This window comes from Macaca mulatta, chromosome 6, assembly GCF_049350105.2.
Source record: "Macaca mulatta isolate MMU2019108-1 chromosome 6, T2T-MMU8v2.0, whole genome shotgun sequence".
NCBI classification, from domain to species: domain Eukaryota; kingdom Metazoa; phylum Chordata; class Mammalia; order Primates; family Cercopithecidae; genus Macaca; species Macaca mulatta.
In genome coordinates this window covers 160,726,820-160,748,570 of record NC_133411.1, presented here as the reverse complement: position 1 = coordinate 160,748,570, position 21,751 = coordinate 160,726,820, and the positions used below count along the sequence as shown (strand labels likewise).

Here is a 21,751-nt window from a genome sequence, read left to right as displayed (position 1 = left end):
GGCAGGAGAACTGACCAGGCCAGGAGCTTGAGACCAGCCTGACAACATAGCAAGACCTTGCCTCTATAAAAATAAAAATTAAAAAAAAAAAAAAAAACCCCTCATGGGTCAAGAGTTCTAAGTTCAGTAGCTAATAACTATACATTGGGCCATTCCTATGGATGAAAATTTTCATTTTAAAATCTGAAAATGTTCAATGTGATGAGCTCCTACTGCTGCCACCTATAGAAAATGTTGCCCTAACATTATCATTTTCCAGCAGTGGAAATGTATACATCTCTGAGCTCTCATGTTTACATGCAATAATGTACATAATTGTACAAGGATTCTCAACAGTGCTGATCATGATGCTAATCCTATTTCTTAGGTCCAATACTATCATTCTAAACCTCACAATCATGCCAACTCTGATGACTGAAAGTACTGGGGAAGCCTTGTATTTTCTGAGATTGTGCAGTAATTCCCTGCAACAAATCACAAGCAGCATCAGCATAAATTGCTACCACCTCTCCACATTTACACACACATACACAACACACACATACATTTGGTACAGATAATAAAAAGTGAAATTACTAATTCCTTAGAGTAGACGTTACTGTAATTCTTGAAACAGATTTCCATTTCCTAGTTTATTTATCTGAGGCTGAGTTTCAAAAGAATGAGTCTTCATTCCAGTTCTTCTAATCCCACAGCTCCACCCACCCACAGGAATAGGGACTATCAGTATTCTCAGTGGAGTTGCTTCATATTTACACATTTGGTATCCTTAGACCCCACCCAATAAATGCCAGATGCATGTCTCTCCAATAAACCTTCCAAATTTCACACATTTCTAAATGTCCTCTAGGATGTGATAACGCCAAGCTGAGGACCGCTGCATCTAGTTAATGCCGTTAAGTCTCCAAGTAGGAAGAACTCGTTTTGAAATGTGTAATTTAGTATTCACCTGTGAAGGATAATTTCTAGGCTATCCATAATTTATTACCTTGAAGTTACCACAAAGTAATTTTTTTTTTCCAAACTAACTCAGACTAAACTTTTCTTTCCACCCACCACACGCTTAATATAAGCTACACAAGTATAAGTTGTATTTCTTCCTATTATCACTGATCTGGGCCAAAAGTGGTTACCAAAGTTACTTAAACTAACCCTACAAAAAACCCATGTGATTCAGTTACATTAAGTTTATGTAAAGGAGATGCTGCCAATTTTCAAATATTTGAGGAACTGGAACCAAACTGGTAATACCAACTTCAATGTGGTCTTAACCATCACAGCAAACCTAGAGTTTCTCAGTAACGCAAACCAAATATTCCTATGCTATCTTCGAACGACAGTCCTAAAGATGAATACTGTTAAGAAAATAAATACGCTGAATTTTACAACCTGGTTGCCCTTCAATTAGTAATGACAAATAATCAAACAAAATTTGTTTCACACGTGTAAACAAAACCTTCACCCATCTCACACACAGCACTCAACAAATAACACATATGTGAAACGAGTATTAGTCTATATTGCCAGATTAAATTTTCTTCCAGAAATATTTTAATAAAAATTGGCCATTTCCAAGTAACACCCACTGCATGCCCATCAATAAAAGAACCATAACAAAATAGAAAATTTACCATATGGCTATGATTTTAAGAAAAAAAATGCGGACACGAGCACATGAGCAAAGTCCAATATTAAAGTAACATTCCTTCTTACGGGCTATGATTAGGAATCTGATTAGATACCAGAATAAAAATACAAATGCTGAACTATTTAGGTCAAAGAACCTCTATAGAAGCATCTGTCTTCGAAGGCATTCCAGTTTGAGACTCAATTTTAGAATAAGGCATAACAAACACGTTAACAAAAGACATACACAAAGTGATGAAAGAGGGATTCTGTAATTCCCCACATACTCTGGACCTAATAAAACAAATCTAGATTTTTTTTTAATTATTTTTGTTTAAACAATTGCCAAGACTGAAATCAAAGATAAATAGAAGGCACAACAGTTTTGCTCTGGTTGTTATCTAAGTTTTGGGAATTTTTTTGCTTTTTGTTTTTTTACAAATACAAATTAAACATGAAAAAACTACTTTAAAAAACAACAGTTCAAGAAAAGCCTATCCGTTGCATTCTAGACATTTAAAACCTATTATCACAATTTAAATTTCAATGGTAAAAACAGGTTTTAGAATTGTTTTGTGATCCTTTATCAAAAGAAAATTTCTATTCCTTTTATTCAGTTTTTAAACATACCAGTGAGAATCAAAATTGTCAAATTTTCCAATGGCAATTTCTCCACACTAGAAGGTAGTCATGACTCTCAAAGAAGAAACAATTTGGGTTTTTCCTGCCTTCAAAATATTATCAAATCCTGTATTTCTTACAGGCTTTTGAAACACATAGAAAATAAGAAATATTCCAATGAAGGAAACATACCAAATGTCAGTAATACACAAGACATTCCTTTGGGGAAATGGCTGTTAAAAAAAAAATCCAGTCTGTATATGCAAAGTAAGCAAGGAAATTCAGTTTTTTTTTTCTTCTTTAAAAGTCCGTTATTCCTAAAATATCATTCCACAAAATTGGAAGTGAAAGACTAAAGGTCAGGAAAGGGAAGAGAGGGAAAGGGAGCACACACCATTAACACACAAAAAAAGTAAAATTATACAAACTTAAGCAGTTTATAACAGACTGGGGTCATACTCCAAGATACCAAAGGCTGGTCGAAGATTTCACCATTCTGTTGGAACTAGGGTTTGTATGACTGCGTGAAGATCCATGAAGATTCACTGCCGTGGCGCAAGCCCCCTTCCCACTCCAAATCCTGGTTTCTGCACCATGCCTCCACGGGGAGGGCCTCTCATTCCACCACCCAGCCCACCTCGAGGGCCTCCAGGTCCCCGAAGGCGATTATCTCGTCGGTCGCCTTCCCTGGCAGCTCGAGTCTTCTTCTCTTCGACATTCAGACGGACCTCACCTCTGAACATGATAGGCTGTAAGAATCAAGGTGACCAGACTTAAGAGTAGTGATGAGCTATCACTATCAAAGAAAGCTATAATAATGAACCAGCAGAGGCTGGGCAATGGCTCATGCCTGTAATCCCAGCACTTTGGGAGGCTGAGGCAAGTGGATCACGAGGTCAGGAGTTCAAGACCAGCCTGACCAACATGGTGAAATACCATCTCTACTAAAAAAATACAAAAATTAGCCAGGCATGATGGCACACGCCTGTAGTCCCAGCTACTCAGGAGGCTGAGGCAGGAGAATCACTTGAATCTGGGAGGCAGAGGTTGCAGTGAGCCAAGATCGCACCATTGCACTCCAGTCTGGGAAACAGAGCAAGACACCGTCTCAGAAAAAAAAAAGAACCAGCAGATTATAAATCAGCTAAATTCTCACAGTTCAGTTTTTTGTTTGTTTGTTTTTTTAATGCGACAGAGTTTCACTCGTCACCCAGACTGGAGTGTAATGGCACGATCTTGGCTCACCGCAACTTCTGCCTCCCAGGTTCAAGCGATTTTCCCTGCCCCAGCCTCCAGAGTAGCTGGGATTAGAGGCGCCCACCACCACACCTGGCTAATTTTTGTATTTTTAGTAGAGACAGGGCTTTGCCATGTTGGCTAGGCTGGTCTCAAACTCCTGACCTCAAGTGATCCGCCCGCCTCAGCCTCCCAAAGTGCTGGGATTACAACAGTTCAGTTTTTAACTGAGAACATACAATTTACCATTAACAAATACCTGGAAAGGTGATTAGGTAGGCAGGCCAGTTTTAAAAAGCCATTTTAAATAGCACAGCAGCACAAGTTAACTCTCATCGTACTTATTTTTTCTCATATAATTATGTAAATTGAATAAAGAATTGCCACCTTCTCCATAGATTTGGAGGCTTAGAATAAAACCTCATCACCGCCAATGCGAAAAGATGGTACTGTACATATTTATGCAAAGTACGTATATATTTAAAATAAAAACTTCATTAATCTGACATAAACTTTAACTTGTTCTTCACCTCCTGAGAAGTTTGGATAGTCTTGGGCTTCATTTGCTAACAGAGCCAAAGTTACCAAACATTTCAATATATTCAATTATGCTCTTCACCAGCAATATAATTTTCTAATTTCTTAAAATAAGCATCTAACAGTACTTACTATGTGTCAGGGAAGTGTTCTATTCAAATTTATTAACTCACTTAACCTTTACAACAACCCTCTGAAGGTAGATACTTACTTTAAGGACTAGCAAACTAAGGACTGGGGAGGTTAAGTAACTTGTCCCATGGGTCACAACACTAATGAGTGATGAAAGGAGAATGTAAATCAAGGCCTCCAAACTGGGAAAAATAAGCTTTGAACCACTAATGTACACTACAGTATGTCATACACCAGGGCAGTCAGTCTTACATAAGCTACTTCTGCTCACACAAAAAATTACTGAAGGAAGCATAGTAGACTTCTATCAATATCATGAAATGAAGGGTGGCCACTAGGCCTAACAATGTGCTGAATGATGGATTTATCTACAAAGCCTACTGGACATTTCTGAGTTCTTCAGTGGCTTTGGTGAGATGAACCACTGTTCTCTCATTTCTCAAACAGTATTTTGCAGGAGATGCTTCACAAAAATATGTGGTAAAATAATTTGAAAGATAATGTATATGTGCATACTCAGGTTGACATAATGTTAGGACCACAACACTAAACTATGCAGTATGGCCAGGTGCACTGGCTCACACCTATAATCCCAGCACTTTTAGGGAGGCCAAGGTCAGTGGATCACCTGAGGTCAGGAGTTCGAGACCAGCCTGGCCAACATGGGGAAACCCCGTGTCTACTAAAAATACAAAAAAATCAGCTGGGCATGGTGAGGGGCACCTGTAATCCCAGCTACTCAGGAGGCTGAGGCAGGAGAACTGCTTGAACCTGGGAGGTGGAGGTTGCAGTGAGCCGAGATCACACCATTGTACCCCAACCTGGGCAGCAGAGCGAGACTCTGTCTCAAACAAACAAAAAAACCCTTGCAGTATGCCCATTAGCATTCTAGAGAATATCACTGATCTGCAATATTTCTATTACATGGTTTAAAGTACACAATTTTAATCCACAGGGACAGAAAGCGGATTAGTGGCTGCAAGGGGTTGGGGAGACAGGTACAAGGAATGACTGCTTAGTGAGTAAAGAGCTTATGGCTTTTAGTAAAAAACTTTTGGAATTAAAGGTAATGGTTGCACAATATGTGTTCTAAATGCAATTAAGTTGTACATTTTTAAATGGTTAATAGTGTTATGTAAATTTCACCTCAATAAAAAAGTATAGCTTAGTAAATTAATATTATTTATACCCTTGTTCTTCTCCACTACTACAAAAAGCAGTTTTTTGCTAGGGGAGGGGAAGCTTTCTCTGGGGCTACCACAGTAAGATTTCCATTCTACAAATTCTTCTATTATTAGAATTTACAGGGTAAGAGTACTGTTAGTAAGGGTGGTTCCAAGTAGTCTGACTATATAATTTATCTTCCAAACCCAATTTATTGACTTATAGGAGAAGTTCTTAATAGTTAGTCTCTACAAAACAGCAGTACCCCAAAACAGCCCTGGGCAAACTGGCTCTTATCTAATAGTTAAAAGTAGGTTTGTATTTCACCTCCTGTACACCAAAAGCCAATACCAAGGAAAGGTAGTTACGTAAATCTCAGTGCACTGATAACTATTCATTTTCTCATTCTCACAATTCATGTTTTCAAAAACTAAGTTATTTAAACATAAGTTTCATTTTTCTAAACCCCCAGGCAGGTCTTTTAACAATAGTTGAAAATAATGGAATAAATTACCTGAATATGTTGGAATAAACTGCACTTTACATAAAGACCCAGCTGTAAAGATAAATATATTCTAAAGAACCAAAACCTTTAAAAAAAAAAAAAAAAAAAATCAAGATGAAAAGCTGCTTACCCTGTTGCTAAGGACCTTCTGAACAGGCTCAGAATCATCAAACACAACAAAACCAAAATTGGGTAATTTCCCACCACTGTTAATGCGCAACTCCACCACGTTCCCATAATCTGCAAGTGAAACAGATTCTCAGATAACTACTTAGACCATTCCCTTTAAACATTCCATGTACACAGTCCAATACAGTAGCCACTGGATGCATGTGACTACTGAGCACTTGAAATATAAATACAGCTGGTCTGAATTGAGATGTGCCTCTCATAAGTGTAAAATTATGGGAGGCACATTTGGATTTCAAAGATTTATTATGAAAAAGTGTAAAATATCTCTCACAATATTCTTACATGTTGAAATGACAATGCCTTAAGAGTTAAATGTTATTAAAATTATCCAGTTTCTTTTTACCTTTTTTTTTCTTTTTACCATGACTACTAAAAAATTTATAATTACGTATGTGGCTCATTTTCTATTTCTACTGTACAGTGCTAGAGAGACACTAGATGAATTTAGTGTTCAAAACTCAATAACCTACTTTGAAAGAAATCTTTAAGCTCTGATTTGTCCACTTCATGAGGCAGGTTGCCAATGAAGAGTTGGTGACTGTCAGGGTGTCTCACCATTCTTCGGGGTTCAATGTCACCTTGCTCACCAGCCTCACGGACTTAAAAGGAGACAAAAACATCAATTAAAGGTAAGAGAAAGAAGACATCTTTCAGTGACTGCTCACATTCAATAGTTTTCCCTCTACCGTAAAAACAGGCAATTCCATCAACCCTACAATATTTTTATTTTAAAGTATATAAATATCAACTGCCCTCCCAAAATAAGCTCTCACCTCAAAATCCCCCAAACGAGAAATCGCCCTTCTGAGCTCTTACTTGGTCTGGGTCCCCTTTGGGGAGGAATATTTATTCGCTGTTCTCGCACTCTTTGATCCCTTTGAGGTCTCTGTGGTGGAATCTGAGATTCAGGCTTAGACTCTGGACGGGGCTGAAAAATTTTAAGTTAACTTTTGTGTTAAAACAAAGCAGGCTTATCCTTTTTCTTAATGAAGTTTCTTAGCTAACAAGTTTTAAACTAGAAAATGGACAATTCCCTAACAAGAAAAATCATTAAAAACCACCTTATACCCTTCTCTTCTGTCTTATATATCAGTTTTGTTTCTACATTGATTTGGGTTGTTTTTTTTTTTTTTTTTTTTGAGCCAGAGTCTCACTGTGTTGCCCATGATGCAGTCCAGTGGCACAATCATGACTCACTGCAGCCTCAACCTCCTGAACTCAAGCAATCCTCCCACCTCAGCTTCCTAATTAACTAGGACTACAAATGCATGCCACAAGGCCCGGCTAATTTCTTATTTTTTGTAGAGACAGGGTCTCACTATGTTGCCTGAATTGGTTTCAAACTGGTAGGCTCCAGTGATCAGCTGGCTTCAGCCTCCTAAAGTGCTGGGATTGCAGGCATGAGCCACACTGCACCTGACCAGTTTTCACACTCTCTAAACCTCTGTTGAATCAAATTACCAAAATATAAGTACACTTGCCTAATGTACAAGTTTTATTAAGACCTTACCTGTGAAGCTGGTACTTTAACAACATGAGGTGGTATCCCAGTAACTGGAACAGCTCCACTGGGTGGAAGGTTCTTACTGGTCACAGATGCCCAAGAAAACGTCTAAGGGAGCAATACCAACATTACATAATTATACCATGTATCAAAACAATATAAAAGCTACTAACTCTTGATTTCCTGTACAAAACAAATGGTAACACATTCTCACAGGCAGGATGGAGTTTATACATATATTAAGATTCTTCTCTTCCAGCTATTCAAAATTTAGTATTGAAATTCCTTGGGACTGATGATCAGGCAAATCTGAGAGGCTTAGGTTCAAGAAACTACTCACTTTTTTTTTTTTTTTGGAATGCAGTGGCATGTACACAGCTCGCGGCAGCCTCCATCTCCTGTGCTCAAGTGATCCTCCCACCTGTTTCCCAAGCAGCTGAAACTACAGGCATGTGCCACCATATCCAGCTATTTTTTCTTTTTAGCAGAGATGAAGTCTCACTGTATTGACCAGGCTGGTCTTTAACTCCTGAACTCAAGCAATCCTCCTGGCCTCTGCCTCCCAAAGTGCTGGGATTAAATGCGTGAGCCACAACGCCTGGCCCAAGGAAAGCTACTTTCATTCAAATTTGTGAATCAAACAAAATTCCCTCTCCTCCAAAATCAGCTCAGCTCTTCCTGCTGTCATTCAATCCAATCCATGGTACAAACATTGACTCAATTATATCAACTGTAGAATCATCATGAACACCTTTCTCACACATTTAAAAATTGTCACAACCTGTTATTCTACCTAATTATTTCTTTTCCATTTCCACTGCCACAACTCTAATTCAAACCATCATCCTCTCTTACTAGGTTTACTATAATAACCAACTAAGTGGTCATCTGGTCCAGTCAAACTACTTTCCCACTTGCTTCTTATTGTTTTGTTCTTGTGACAAGGTCTTACTCTGTCTCCCAAGCTGGAATGCAGTGACATAATCACAGCTCACTGCAGCCTTGACTTCCCAGGCTAAGCAATCCTCCTCCCTCAGCCTCCCAAGCAGCTGGGATCACACATAGGCATCACCATGACCAGCTAATTTTTTCCACTTGCAAGCTAAAGTCATTTCAACATTGCTCTTTCCTACTCACCTATTAGCTGCCAGAGAGCAAGAACCCCTATCTGTTTTGCCAATACCTACACTTTGAACAATGCCTAACACACAGCAGGAATTTGAATTAATTGTTGAACAAACAAATGACATAACCCTGAGCCTATCAATACAGCACTAAAAATTATATTCCTTCTCAGAGTGCCAAATGTAAAGGTTTCATGAGTTCAGTTAACAACACCCTAATAAGACTCAGGAGGACAAACTGAAAACTTCCGAAATCAGGTATGCCAACTAGCAAAGAAATCTTACTTCAGCAGTTCATTCCTACTTCCACTATAAAGTTATCTTCAAAAAAATTTCATAGAAAAAGTATATTCTGCCATGTTGTTTTCCTTAAAAAGATGTTATAAATTTGTAGTAACAAGCATGTAATAATTTATAGTGTAAAAGCTTGAATATTAAAAAGATAAGGAATCACTGACACGGTGCTACAGTGGCACCTAAACTTTCTAGTCTAACAGGCATTCAAGTTACCTAGGGGAAGGGAGTGGTTTTTTTTGATGAAATAAACTAATACACATCTTACCTCTCTCTTATCAAAGGCATGGCTCAATATCTAAGAAATTTCCCTGAAATGAACCACCAATATGAAAATGTATCTACAAAAGTCAACCGAACAGCAATACAGAACAGAGATTTCTCTTTTTTAAAAAATAACTAGAAATAGAATAAAAATGAAGACATGTTTCATACCCTCAAGTCTTCCTGTACTGTCTGAGCTATGTCTGCAGGTGCTGGAGAAGAACTCTTCTGAGTATCCTCAGGAGCAGTTTCTTCTAATACTGGCTCAGGCTTTTCCTCTTGGATTTCAGATACAGGTTCTTGTTCTGGTTCTGGTTCAGGATCAGGCTCTGGTTCAGCAACAGGCTCCTCTAAATGTTCTTCCATGTCATTACTTTGATGGAAAAATTTGAGAAATATCATTCTGCCACCATTTATTTCGCAAAAAATTCCCCATCATTTATTAACCAGAAACCAGAACATAGAGTTAGCTCCCTCTATTCAAAAAAAAAAAAAAAAAAAGCTAAGAATTGTATATCTGAGTTTTTAAAAAGTAATTTTTAAAATGCCACTCAATAACTTCACTGGAATCCATTTGGGCAAATTCTGATAAGCAAATGAATCAGGACATCAAAATGAACCAAACCACTTTATGGCTGGAATCCCACAATCATTACAATTCATTTAGCATACAACATCAGAAAAACTCTCAAAATAGGCTGGGGGAGGGGGAAAAGAAAGTTGCCATTCAATGGGTACAGTCTGTTTGTAAGGTATATGAAGTTATCTTCAATAAGATTTGTAAGGTGAAAAGTCCTAGAGATCTGTCATACAACCGTATCTATACAGTTAACACTACTATACTTTATATTTAAAAATGGTTAAGATAAAAAAAAAGGTTAAGATGGCAAATTTTATGATATGTGGCTTTTAACACAAACACACAAAAACTTTCAAATACGTAAAGAATTTGGGGGAGAAAATATATTAGTTATGATTCAGAATACAATTCTTAAAATTCCACATAAATCAAACCAGGAATGCTGTTAAAACTGCAGAGGGGCTGGGCACACACCTGTAATCCTAGCACTTTGCGAGGCCAAGGTGGGCAGATCACCTGAGATTAGGAGTTCCAGACCAGCCTGGCTATGGCGAAACCTCATCTCTACAAAAATACAAAAATTAGCCAGGCATGCTGGTATGCGCCTGTAGTCTTAGCTACTCAGGAGGCTGAGGCAGGGGGATTGCTTGAACCCAGGAAGCAGAGGTTGCAGTCAGCCAAGATCATGCCACTGCACTCCAGCCTGGGTAAGAGAGCGAGACTGTCTCAAAAGAACAAAAACAAAACTGCAGATGTTTTGCCTCCTGAAAGTCTAATTCAGTAGGTTTGCAGTGGGACCATGAATCTTCATTTTCAACCAGCAATCCAAGTGAGTAACCTGATTAGTTCATCACACCTTGAAAAACACTTGAAAACACCCTTCAGGCACTGATATTAACATTCAGTGTCACATGGTAACAAGTAAATATGGATTTCTTTTGCTATCAAATACATTTCTGTTCCAATCACAAGGGGGGAAAAAACCCAAAGGTACAATGATGCACTTACAAAGGTAATGAAATTCTTTATTGCTACTTAACTCACATATTGGTATTTATATCAATTTATGCCCAATCTCTAATAGGTGTCTGTCCACTTCATATTCCGTCAAAGCATTTAATACCTCAATACATCCAACTCTTGATAAACAATATCCAAGTTTTCACTTAACACCAAGAAAAAATTGAACCAAAAAGAAACCGATATTATTTAAACTAAGCAATAGTAGATTGCCTTCACAGTACAATTTATTATTAACAATAAGCTACATATTTTTGTTTACTCAAAATTACCAGAAACAAAACCATTCTTCTAAGAAATTATTATTTTGAGGTAATTCTCAGAATATGTAAATGCCCTCCAACAAAGGGAAAGACTAGACAATGCAAGTTCTTATGCAGCCGCAGACATGTGAACAAAATTTTCTTACCTGACAACTGCCTGATCATAGAAAGTTCCAGAATCATCAGGTACCACCTCAGGTGTTTGCTGTCTTTCTTCAGGTTCCTCTACTTCTTCTTCAGATTCTAAGTGAGAAAAAGATATTTAAAGTAATTTGTACTTACTGAATTCACATATACATTCACTTTCACAATGTTCACAAAACAACAGTGAAGAAAAACACATATAAATAAAGTAGGGCAATTTGGTAAAAATCATGGCATTGACTTTAAGGACAGAACTAAGGCTTTTAAGGATAGACCTTTTTTTGGTTTGTTTTTTTTGTTTTTTTTTTTTTTTTGAGACGGAGTCTCGCTCTGTCGCCCAGGCTAGAGTGCAGTGGCGCAATCTCGGCTCACTGGAAGTTCCACCTCCCGGGTTCACACCATTCTCCTGCCTCAGTCTCCCAAGTAGCTAGGCGTCCGCCACCACGCCTGGCTAATTTTTTCTATTTTTAGTAGAGACAGGGTTTCACCATGTTAGCGAGGATGGTCTCGATCTCCTGACCTCGTGATCCGCCTGCCTTGGCCTCCCAAAGTGCTGGGATTACAGGCGTAAGCCACCACGCTCGGCCTTAAGGATAGACTTTAAGGCTACTGTAGTGTCTTGGTTTTTAAGAGCATGGAGCCTAATGCAGGCTTTCACATAACTGGCTACATTAGCCAAATTACATTAGGCAGTTATCTAATGCAGGCTCTACCACTTTACTAGCTAGGCAAATGACTGCTTATCTGTAAAACTATATTACAAATTAAATATACTCTCAGCCAAATAAACAACATGCAAATTCTATTATTTTGGAGAAAATTTTCCATGAGTCTCTGTGTCTACACATCTTCCATGCCTACCCTTTCTTCTAGACTGTCTTTCAAGAACATTTATAGAGCAAACAGCTTTGAAAGCGTATCTCCCCCCAGCACAAAGAGTAGGCATGTTTACTGCCTGTTGTAATAGATCTGTGTTCCCTAAACTCAGTGTCCCATGCCTTTAACACAACCCACTGCAGTAGAAGTATCATCTAGCCTTCTTCATGACATCCTGTTGGTAAATGTGGCAAAAATGCTACTACCGTTGCTGTGAGGTAACCTGTCTCCTTCTGACCTAAGAGTCTTTTATCTTCTACTAACATCCACGATATAAGCTAACCTGTTAGCAGCTTCAAGTAGGGTAAAACCTCAGATTCTTCATATGCCATGATAATTAGTTATTAATGAAGAACAGAGTGTAATGAAAACAGTAAAGAAACGCATGGTCTCTTAAGGGCAATCTGATGCCATTAAAAAAAATGTAGACAAGTAATTTAAAATATTTCACTACTTACCCTCCTGAGGCTCAGTGACAAACCCACCAAAGACCTCATCTTGGTATCTGAAGATATCATTGTGAACATAGAATTTATTTGCAACAGACCCCTGCAATGCCAACAGAAAGTTTTAATTTATTCAACAGACTTTTAGAAAGTCAAATCACTCCACACCATTGGTGACTGAGACAAGTCTGCTTCCATGAGACATCTGGCAATGTCTGGAGACATTTCAGTTTTTGTTGTTGTGGGGTTTTCAGACAGGGTCTTGCTGTCACCCAGGTGGGGGTGCAGTGGGCCATCACAGCTCACTGCAGCCTTGAAATCCCAGGCTCAAGGGATCTTCCTGCCTCAGCCTCCTAAGTAGCTAGGACTACAGTGGCGCGCCACCTTGAAAGGTTAATTTCTCTTTTTTCTTTTCTTTTTTGAGACAGGATCTTGTTAAACTGCCCTGATTGGTCTTTAATTCCTGGGCTCAAGTGGTCCTCCTGCCTCAGTCTCCCAAAGTTCTGAATTATGGGTATGAGCCAGCATGCCCTGCCGACATTTCAGTATTCACTACAGGGAATGCTACTGACAACTTATAAGGTTAGGGATGCTGCTAAATTCCTGCAATGCACAGGACAGGCTCCCACAACAAAGAATTAGTTGATCCAAAATGTCAACAGTGCCAAGACTGAAAATGCCCACTCGACAATAGCTGGTAACAAGACTACACTCACATATTTGCTCAAAACACTTTACCTCACCATAAGATAAATACGCAGAAACTGACAAAGTTCTAAGTATGTAAGATGCCACAGTTCACACCTCAAATCATTATAAGGCAATCATATTCTGGATGGGCGCAGTGGCTCATGCCTGTAATCCCAGCACTTTGGGAGGCCAAGGCGGGCAGATCACCTAAGGTCAGGAGTTCAAGACCACCCTGGCCAATATGGTGAAATCCCATCTCTACTAAAAATACAAAAATGAGATAGGCATAAAGGGCCACGCCTGTAGTCCCAGCTGCTAGGGAGGCTGAGGTGGGAGGATCACTTGAACCTGGGAGGTGGAGGGTGCAGTGAACCCAGACTGCACCTCTGCGCTCCAGCCTGGGCAACAGAGCGAGACCTTGTCTCAAAAAAAAAAAGGCAATCATAGTCCTAACTTCAGCAGGTATTCCCCCAAGTCTGTATCCAAAAATATTGATATAAACACTCGAGAGTAATGTAGCCTGAAAAAGATTGCTCGCACTAGGTATAAGACACACCTGAGTGCAGATCCAATTATATAATTTATGAGTTATTCAGTTCCTAAGGCTGTTACTCCTCTGTGAAAAGAGAGGTATCAGCTAGGCACAGTGGCTCGCTCAACTCCTGAAATCCCAACACTTTGGACGGCTGAGGTAGAACTGCTTAAGCCCAGGAGTTTGAGACTAGCCTGGGCAACATACTTTTTGTAGAGTGTGTCTCTACAAAAACAAAAACAAAAATTAGCCAGGAATGGTAGCCTGTGCTTGCGGTCCCTGCTACTTGGGAAGCTCAGGTGGGATTATCATTTCAGCCCAGGCAGTCAAGGTTGCAGTATGTCATGATCCTACCACTGCACTCCAGCCTGGCTAACACAGGGAGACTCTTATCTCAAAAAACAGAAAGGAAAGATATAAACGTATGCTTCAATACTCTGTGTACTAAATGAGACAGTTTACATAACAGTGTATTATACTAACGAGAAGTTAGATACTTCCTTTAAAAGAAAAAAAAAACTATAATTAAACCTATAATTGACAATCATACTCCATGTGATTCTTTGCATATTTAGAAGTCTACCACATCTTTACATTTTAATCTAAGCCTTCCTCTAAAAATTATGACAGTAATGGCTTCGTGTAATTTTGCACAGACAAAAAGTTATCTCATATTCAAAGGTTAAAAGATTTTAGGTGTTTTTAGGTTTGCTATCCTAAAAAGAAAATTTAAGATTAATGCTAGAAGAAACAATGATTTAATCAACAAGTTCATACTGTGCCATTTCTATATACATGCTTAAGCAGACTGGATTCCTAACCTTGTTCAGTCTAGACCAATCCGGAAGAAAACACAAATGCAATCATTCAACATAAACTTGTCATCCTTTCGTAAGTATAACTAAAAAGAACCAGGCCTCCTTGAAGGAACAGGTGATTCAAGAATAGGGGCTGGGCCAGGAACAGTGCAAGATGAACCTGAAACATCTTATGCCGTAAGTGTTCAAAAAAGATAAAAAGAGAATCTCCCATCCTTTATTTACAAATCAAAAGAGAAAAAATAAGGCTGTGCACAGTGGCTCACACCTGTAATCCCTGTACTTTGGGAAGCGGAGGCAGGTGGATCACTTGAGGTCAGGAGTTAGAGACCAGCCTGACAAACATGGTTTGTCATCTTCTACTAAAAATACCAAAATCAGTCAAGTGTGGTGGCACGCTCCTAGTCCCAGCTATTCGGGAGGCTGAGGCAGGAGAACAGCCTGAACCCAGGAGGCGGAGGTTGCAGTGAGCAGAGATGGAGCCACTGAACTCCAGCCTGGACGACAGAGTGAGACTCCGTCTCCAAAAAAAAGAGAGAGAGAGAGAGAAAACATATTTAACTTTACAGTGGCAAAACTTAACTAATCAAAATTCATATCACAACTTAATGACATAATGTGCCTCTCTAACGTGAGGCAATGAATGACACACATAAAGCATCCTACAAAAAAAAGTGATTATGCTCTTCAAAAATGTCAATGCAATAAAAAAAAAACCAAAAGATTAAGGAACAACTGCAGATTAGAAAAGACTAGAGACATGATAGCTAAATGCAATGTGCAATTATAGATTCCATGTTGGACAAGGAAAAAAAATAACTCTAAGACATTATTGGGATAATTTCCAAATTTTAAATATGGATTATAGAATAATTATACTGCATCAACATTTCCTGAATTTGATAACTGTACTATAGAATGGAAGAGAATTCTTTATTCTTAGGAAATGCCCACTGGAGTATTTTAGAGAAAGAATTACACACATGTGGGCAAGTGGTGACAGCTGCTCTAGGTAAGGTGTATAGGAGTTATTGTACCATTATTCCAAGTTTTCTGTAAGTCTGAAATTTCAAGTGTTATTAAAGATATGCACAACCGTTCATTGTTTTTTTTTTCCATGTTTCGATCATTACAAAATAATCATCCCTATACATACCTCAGGAGCAAGGACAAACGTTTGCATGAATCTCCTCAAAGCCTGGTTGTTGTTAGAGAGAAGCCCCATCACCTGGACTACCACACCATCATTTAGCGTGGCATGAGCATCAACATGGCGAATCTTGGTGTGGCAGTTGGTGAAATTTTGTGACATCACTTTCCTGTGGATTTCCTTAAAAAAAAAAAAAAAATCAACTGTGAATGCCTTAAAATTTAAATAACCTCCAACTAAAAAAAAACTTTCAACAAAACACAGGTAAAGAGAATGTACATATTTAAATTATAGGAAACGCAGACTGGATTTTGATGTTTCTTTGTATACCCTATTCCCAGTGACCACACTTGAGTTTTTTAAATAACTGTTCTGAATTAACACAAAGATGACCCCCATGCTAAAGCCAATTATCTTCCAACACACACAAGCTTTGTATCATGCAAAATTAACAAATCTGACATCACATAAATATTTCAACAAATATATTAATCAAATAGTAATAAAACACATCAACTTTTACTAAAAAGTTGAGAAATTTGATCCTCATCACCAAAACCTATTAAGTATGATCCACTTCAATTTTATGAGTTATTTTCTACCTGCTTAACAGCCTAAATAAGGCTTGAAATGCTTACTTTCTGTCCGTAGACTGCATCTGCTGGCTTTCCATTTGAATCCAATCCCCCATGGACATAAGAAGAGTTCTTTCCATAAAATCTGTAAAATGGGAAGATGATTTACTTGTCATCTTCAAGTATCTTAAGTTTTTTTTTTTTTTTTTCATGTTTGATACTGGCAAATTTCTTTTTTTGGAGATGGGGTCTCAATCTGTCACCCAGGCTGGATTGCAGTGATGCGATCATACCTCACTGCAGCTTCTATGTGCCACGGCCAAGTGATCCTCTAGCCTCAGCTTCCCAAAGTAGCTGGAACTACAGGCACATGCCACCATGCCTGGCTGATTATTTTTATTTAAGTAAAAATAAGGTCTCACTACGTTGCCCAGGCTGGTCTCGAACTCACAAACTCAAACAATCCTACCTGCCTTGGCTTCCCAAAGTGCTGGAATTATAGGCGTCAGTCACCGCGCCTGGCCCTGGCAGAAATGTGTTTTCTTTTTCATCTTTGTATGCAATCATCTCTCTATCCCCTACATGCCACTTGATCAACATCTGCTGAATGGGAATGGATTTGGTTCCAGGTTTCGGCGTAGGATGATACTGTTGGGAAGGATCTTGTAGTTGCATGTCAAGATGGCCACCAATACATAAGTTCCTATTTTCACTCAGGAAGAAAATATGCAGTAAGGCTGGAACAGCTATATTCTCCATAGACTTCAAGTGTCCTTTAATTAATGTATCTGAGAATAAATGTGAGCAGTTTCCCTTAAACACCTAGTTCATGCAAGTGGTTTTAAAAGCACTTTTTAATCATTTTTGCTGATGCAATTAAGAATGTCAAAGTCAATTCCTCATAGTTTTCACCCATCTATGTCCTTCTTTGATCCATTTTCATTAAAACAATATTCCATCAAGAAAGCAACACACCAAAATGCTCTAACCCAGGGACAACCACTATTAAGATTTGACATTTGTCTTCCATCTTCCAGGTAAACACCTTTTTTTTTTTTTTTTTTTTTTTTGAGACAGAGTCTCATGCTGTTGCTCATTCTGGAGTGCCGTGGCGCAGTCTCAGCTCACTGCAACCTCCGCCTTTTTTTGTATTTTTAGTACAGAGAGAGGGTTTCGCCATATTGGCCAGGCTGGTCTTGAACTCCTGACCTCAAGTGATCCACCCACCTCAGCCTCTCAGTCCACCTCAGCCTCTCAGCACACCTCAGCTTCTCAAAGTGCTGGGATTACAGGCATGAGCCACCATGCCTGGCCTATACTTCTTTCTTGTTGTCATGTTTTATGTCAGTTTTATTCTATGGGGTTGAAATAAATTAACCAAATATAAAAACACAAAAAAAGGCTGGACGCGATGGCTCACGCCTGTAATCCCAACACTTTGGGAGGCCAAGGTGGGCGGATCACCTGAAGTCAGAAGTTCGAGACCAGCCTGACCAACATAGGGAAACCCTGTCTCCACCAAAAATACAAAATTAGCCAGGCGTGGTGGCGCATGCCTGTAATCCCAGCTACTCGGGAGGCTAAGGCAGGAGTACCACTTAAACATGGGAGACACAGGTTGCGGTGAGCCAAGATAGCGCCATTGCACTCCAACCTGGGCAACAAGAACGAAACTCCATCTCGGGAAAAAAAAAAAAAAAAAAAGAGCCAGGCATGGTGGTGGTGTGCACCCGTAGTCCCAACTACTCAGGAGGCTGAGGCAGGAGGATCACTGGAACCCGGGAGGCAGAGGCTACAGTGAGCTGAGATCTCACCATGGCATTCCAGGCTGGGTGACAGAGCGAGACTCCACCAAAAAAAAAAAAAATATATACACACACACACACACACACACACACACACAAACTTAGCTGGGCATGGTAGTGCATGCCTGTAGTCCTAGCTATGTAGGAAACTGAGGCAAGAGGATCACTTGAGCCCAGGAGGTCAAGCTATGATCGCACCATTGCACTTCAGCCTGGGCAACAGAGTAAGACTGTCTCAAAAAAAAAAGAAAAAAGAAAAAAGAAAAGGAAGGAAGGGTAAAAACTGCTTAGAGACTTGTTCTACCACTTAACAGTCATGTGCATATGTACTAGCAAATTTTTAAACACTCTGAGTGTATCTGCAAAATGAAGTTAACTCTCTTACAATGCCTTACCCTTCACTAAAGATTTTTGTAATGATCAGGAGGAAATGAGAAAAAATGTTCTGGAAATTTTAAACCCTTAACAAAAAACCCAAGGGTGGTGGTTCACACCTGTAATCCCAGGATTTTGGAAGGCTGAAGCAAGCGAATTGCTTGAGTCCAGGAGTTCGAGATCAGCTTGGGCAAAATGGTAAAACCGTCTCTACAAAAAAAATTAGCTGAGTGTGGTGGATTGTACCTCAGTCCCAGCTACTCAGGAGGCTGAGGTGGGAGGACAGTCTGAGCCCAAGAGTTCAAGGCTGCAGTGAGCTGTGACCTTGCCACCTGCACTCCAGCCCAGGAGAGAGATGAGACTGACTCACTCTCACTCCCTCTCTCTCTCTCCCTCCCTCTCTCTCTCTCACACACACGACACACACACACTCTCACACACCTCACACACACACACGAGATACATTCCATTGTCAGAGCAATGTCAAAACCAGCATTGAAAACATTCGTAAATTTTATTTTATACCTGATAATCATGTGGTATCCAATATGTAAGCTGGTCAAGGTATAAGGGAAAAAATAGTTCTGGTCCAGCGAATACACATTTTGAAACTATGAAATTATTCTAACAAAGCCACATAAATAGACAGTTTTGTATAAAGTGACATTGTAAGAGAAAATAATAGAAGCAATCTATAGATCCATCACTAGGAGATTAAAGTACACCATATCTCCATAAAAAACTTTGTAGCCACTAAAATTAATGGGATACAAATATTACCCTGAAAACATGATTCCAGATTATCAAGTAAGAAAGTTAAGACAGTATATTAAAACATGTTTCTTTTTTGTTTGTTTGTTTGTTTTTTTTTGTTTTTTTTTTTTTGAGACGGAGTCTCGCTCTGTCGCCCAGGCTGGAGTGCAGTGGCCGGATCTCAGCTCACTGCAAGCTCCGCCTCCTGGGTTCACGCCATTCTCCTGCCTCAGCCTCCCGAGTAGCTGGGACTACAGGCGCCCGCCACCTCGCCCGGCTAGTTTTTTGTATTTTTTTTAGTAGAGACGGGGTTTCACCGTGTTAGTCAGGATGGTCTCGATCTCCTGACCTCGTGATCCGCCCGTCTCGGCCTCCCAAAGTGCTGGGATTACAGGCTTGAGCCACCGCGCCCGGCCACATGTTTCTATATATACAGAAAAACTGTTCCTGTGGTTTTACTGCTTTCATAATTTGTTTTAATTTTCAATAAGCATGCATCATTTTCTACTAAAGACACTGTAATTTTTTAAAGCACATCAACACAAAAGTATGGTATTACAGAAACAGTCACGGATTGTCTTCAATACATTCTTATTTTTTACATCCACCTCAGCTCCAGCAATCTTTATACTTTCTTAGCCAATAATGCATAACTATACCTTTACATTTCAACCGTTATTTTCCAATAATGTACAAGTTTGGGTAACTTAGTTTAACTTTTAAAAATTATTTTTTGGGGCTAGGAGCAGTGGCTCACGCCTGTAATCCCAGGACTTTCGGAGGCCGAGGCGGATCAATCACCTGAGGTTAGGAGTTCAAGACCAGCCTGGCCAACATGGTGAAACCCCATTGCTACTAACAAAAAAAAAAATACAAAAATTAGTCGGACATGGGTGTGGGCGCCTGCAGTCCCAGCTACTCAGGAGGCTGGGGCAGAAGAATCACTTAAACTAGGGAGGTGGAGGTTGCGGTCAGTCGAGATCGCACCACTGCACTCCAGTCTAGGCAACAGAGTGAGACTCTGTCTCAAAAAAAAAAAAAAAAATTGGGGGACATTTATATGCAAATAAGTATTATGCAACAACCCTACAAAGTATATGATGATGAGTGGGAGAATCTCAAAGATAAGTACCACATACTAAAAGACAGCATTAGATGATGCAGCAGAAAAATGTCTTACTTACCTATGCAGCATGTCTGGGGCCTGGTTCAGCAGTGTGTAATATTGTCTCACAAATTCCCGCCCGACCAGCAGGGGACTAGGCTTCTCCATCACCATTGCTTTGGTCAATTCAACCTGGGGGGAAAAGAGTCAAATATGTCCAAACCTGAAGGATCAAACACAGGGGAAAAGACCGAATCATTTAGCTGAAACCAACTCAGAGACAAGATCACTTCAGCAAGTCGTTTAAAACACTAACAAACATCATAAAAACAAACAGAACCCAGAGACCAGTTGAGATTTTATACAAAGGTATTGCAATCGTAAATACAAAAGGGGGAAATCATTATGAAAAATTCATCATTATCCCTAATATTCAATATATAAGAACCTCAAAGGTATGTATTTCCAACCTACATCCCACTATAATTTTCTTGTTTTGTTTTTGAGGCAGAGTCTCACTCTGTTGCCCAGGCTGGAGTGCAGTGGCATGATCTCAGCTCACCACAACCTCCACATCCCAGGGTCAAGCGATTCTCCTGCCTCGGCCTCCCGAGTAGCAGGGACTACAGGCGCACGCCACCATGCCCGGCTAATTTTTGTATTTTCCGTAGAGACAACGGGGTTTTAGTATGTTAGTCAGGCTGGTCTCAAACTCCTGACCTCATGATCTGCCCGCCTCGGCCTCCCAAAGTGCTGGGATTACAGATGTGAGCCACAGCACCCGGCAATTTTCTTAAGTTATTAAACCCAAATAACAGTGTTCCAGTTATAAAGTTATAAGCACATTCTTACTTGAGGCAATATTAGACTCAAAGGCAATAATCTTAAACAACACAGCTTTGACATCCAGAGACAAACGATCACATTTTCTGGCCCATCTAAATCAGATAAACTTTTAGAACAGCATCTTTTAAAAAGAAACTACAAAACTAAAAATTCTCAAATGCTTACTACTTCATTCTATAATGTAATAAAAAAAAATTTCAAAATAAAATGGGGAAGTTAGCAAACAAAAATGCTTACACTCAAAATAATTCCTACTGTATCAAAATTGTGATAATTTAAAGTTAACACCTTTGAGTGCCAAGAAAGGCACCTGTCCCATAAGAAGTCCAATTATTGTCAGCTCTTACCAAAAAACACTTTTTGAATTAAAACCCTGAAATGAGATCATTCCAGCTTTTCATTCATGGGAGAAGAGATAAAATTATCCCAAACTTAAACATAAAGGCAAACAGAGATAACGTACAGATTTAATTACCACAGAAAAGAAAAATTTTAGCTTTTTTTTTTTTAAACAGGGTAGACAAAATAGATTGATCCATTTCTAAACAAGCAATTTGTGAAGATATATTTACTC

The 21,751-nt window shown here is 39.3% G+C and overlaps 1 protein-coding gene across 4 annotated transcripts in view; it reads right to left on the bottom strand.

The window, feature by feature from the left end:
- Positions 1-1,523: 1,523 nt before the first annotated feature.
- G3BP1 (G3BP stress granule assembly factor 1) overlaps positions 1,524-21,751 on the bottom strand; it is a 36,097-nt gene continuing 15,869 nt past the window's right edge. For 2 of the 4 annotated variants that reach the window (XM_028849271.2, XM_015141262.3), the window contains exons 2-12: positions 20,411-20,523; positions 16,357-16,438; positions 15,725-15,898; positions 12,541-12,631; positions 11,209-11,305; positions 9,371-9,572; positions 7,524-7,625; positions 6,830-6,941; positions 6,484-6,612; positions 5,952-6,061; positions 1,534-2,996 (exon numbers count right to left, since the gene is read on the bottom strand). In XM_028849271.2, coding sequence (XP_028705104.1) covers positions 2,790-2,996; positions 5,952-6,061; positions 6,484-6,612; positions 6,830-6,941; positions 7,524-7,625; positions 9,371-9,572; positions 11,209-11,305; positions 12,541-12,631; positions 15,725-15,898; positions 16,357-16,438; positions 20,411-20,505 — 1,401 coding nt within the window. In that variant the 5' untranslated portion in view covers positions 20,506-20,523 and the 3' untranslated portion in view covers positions 1,534-2,789. 4 annotated transcript variants of the gene reach the window in all.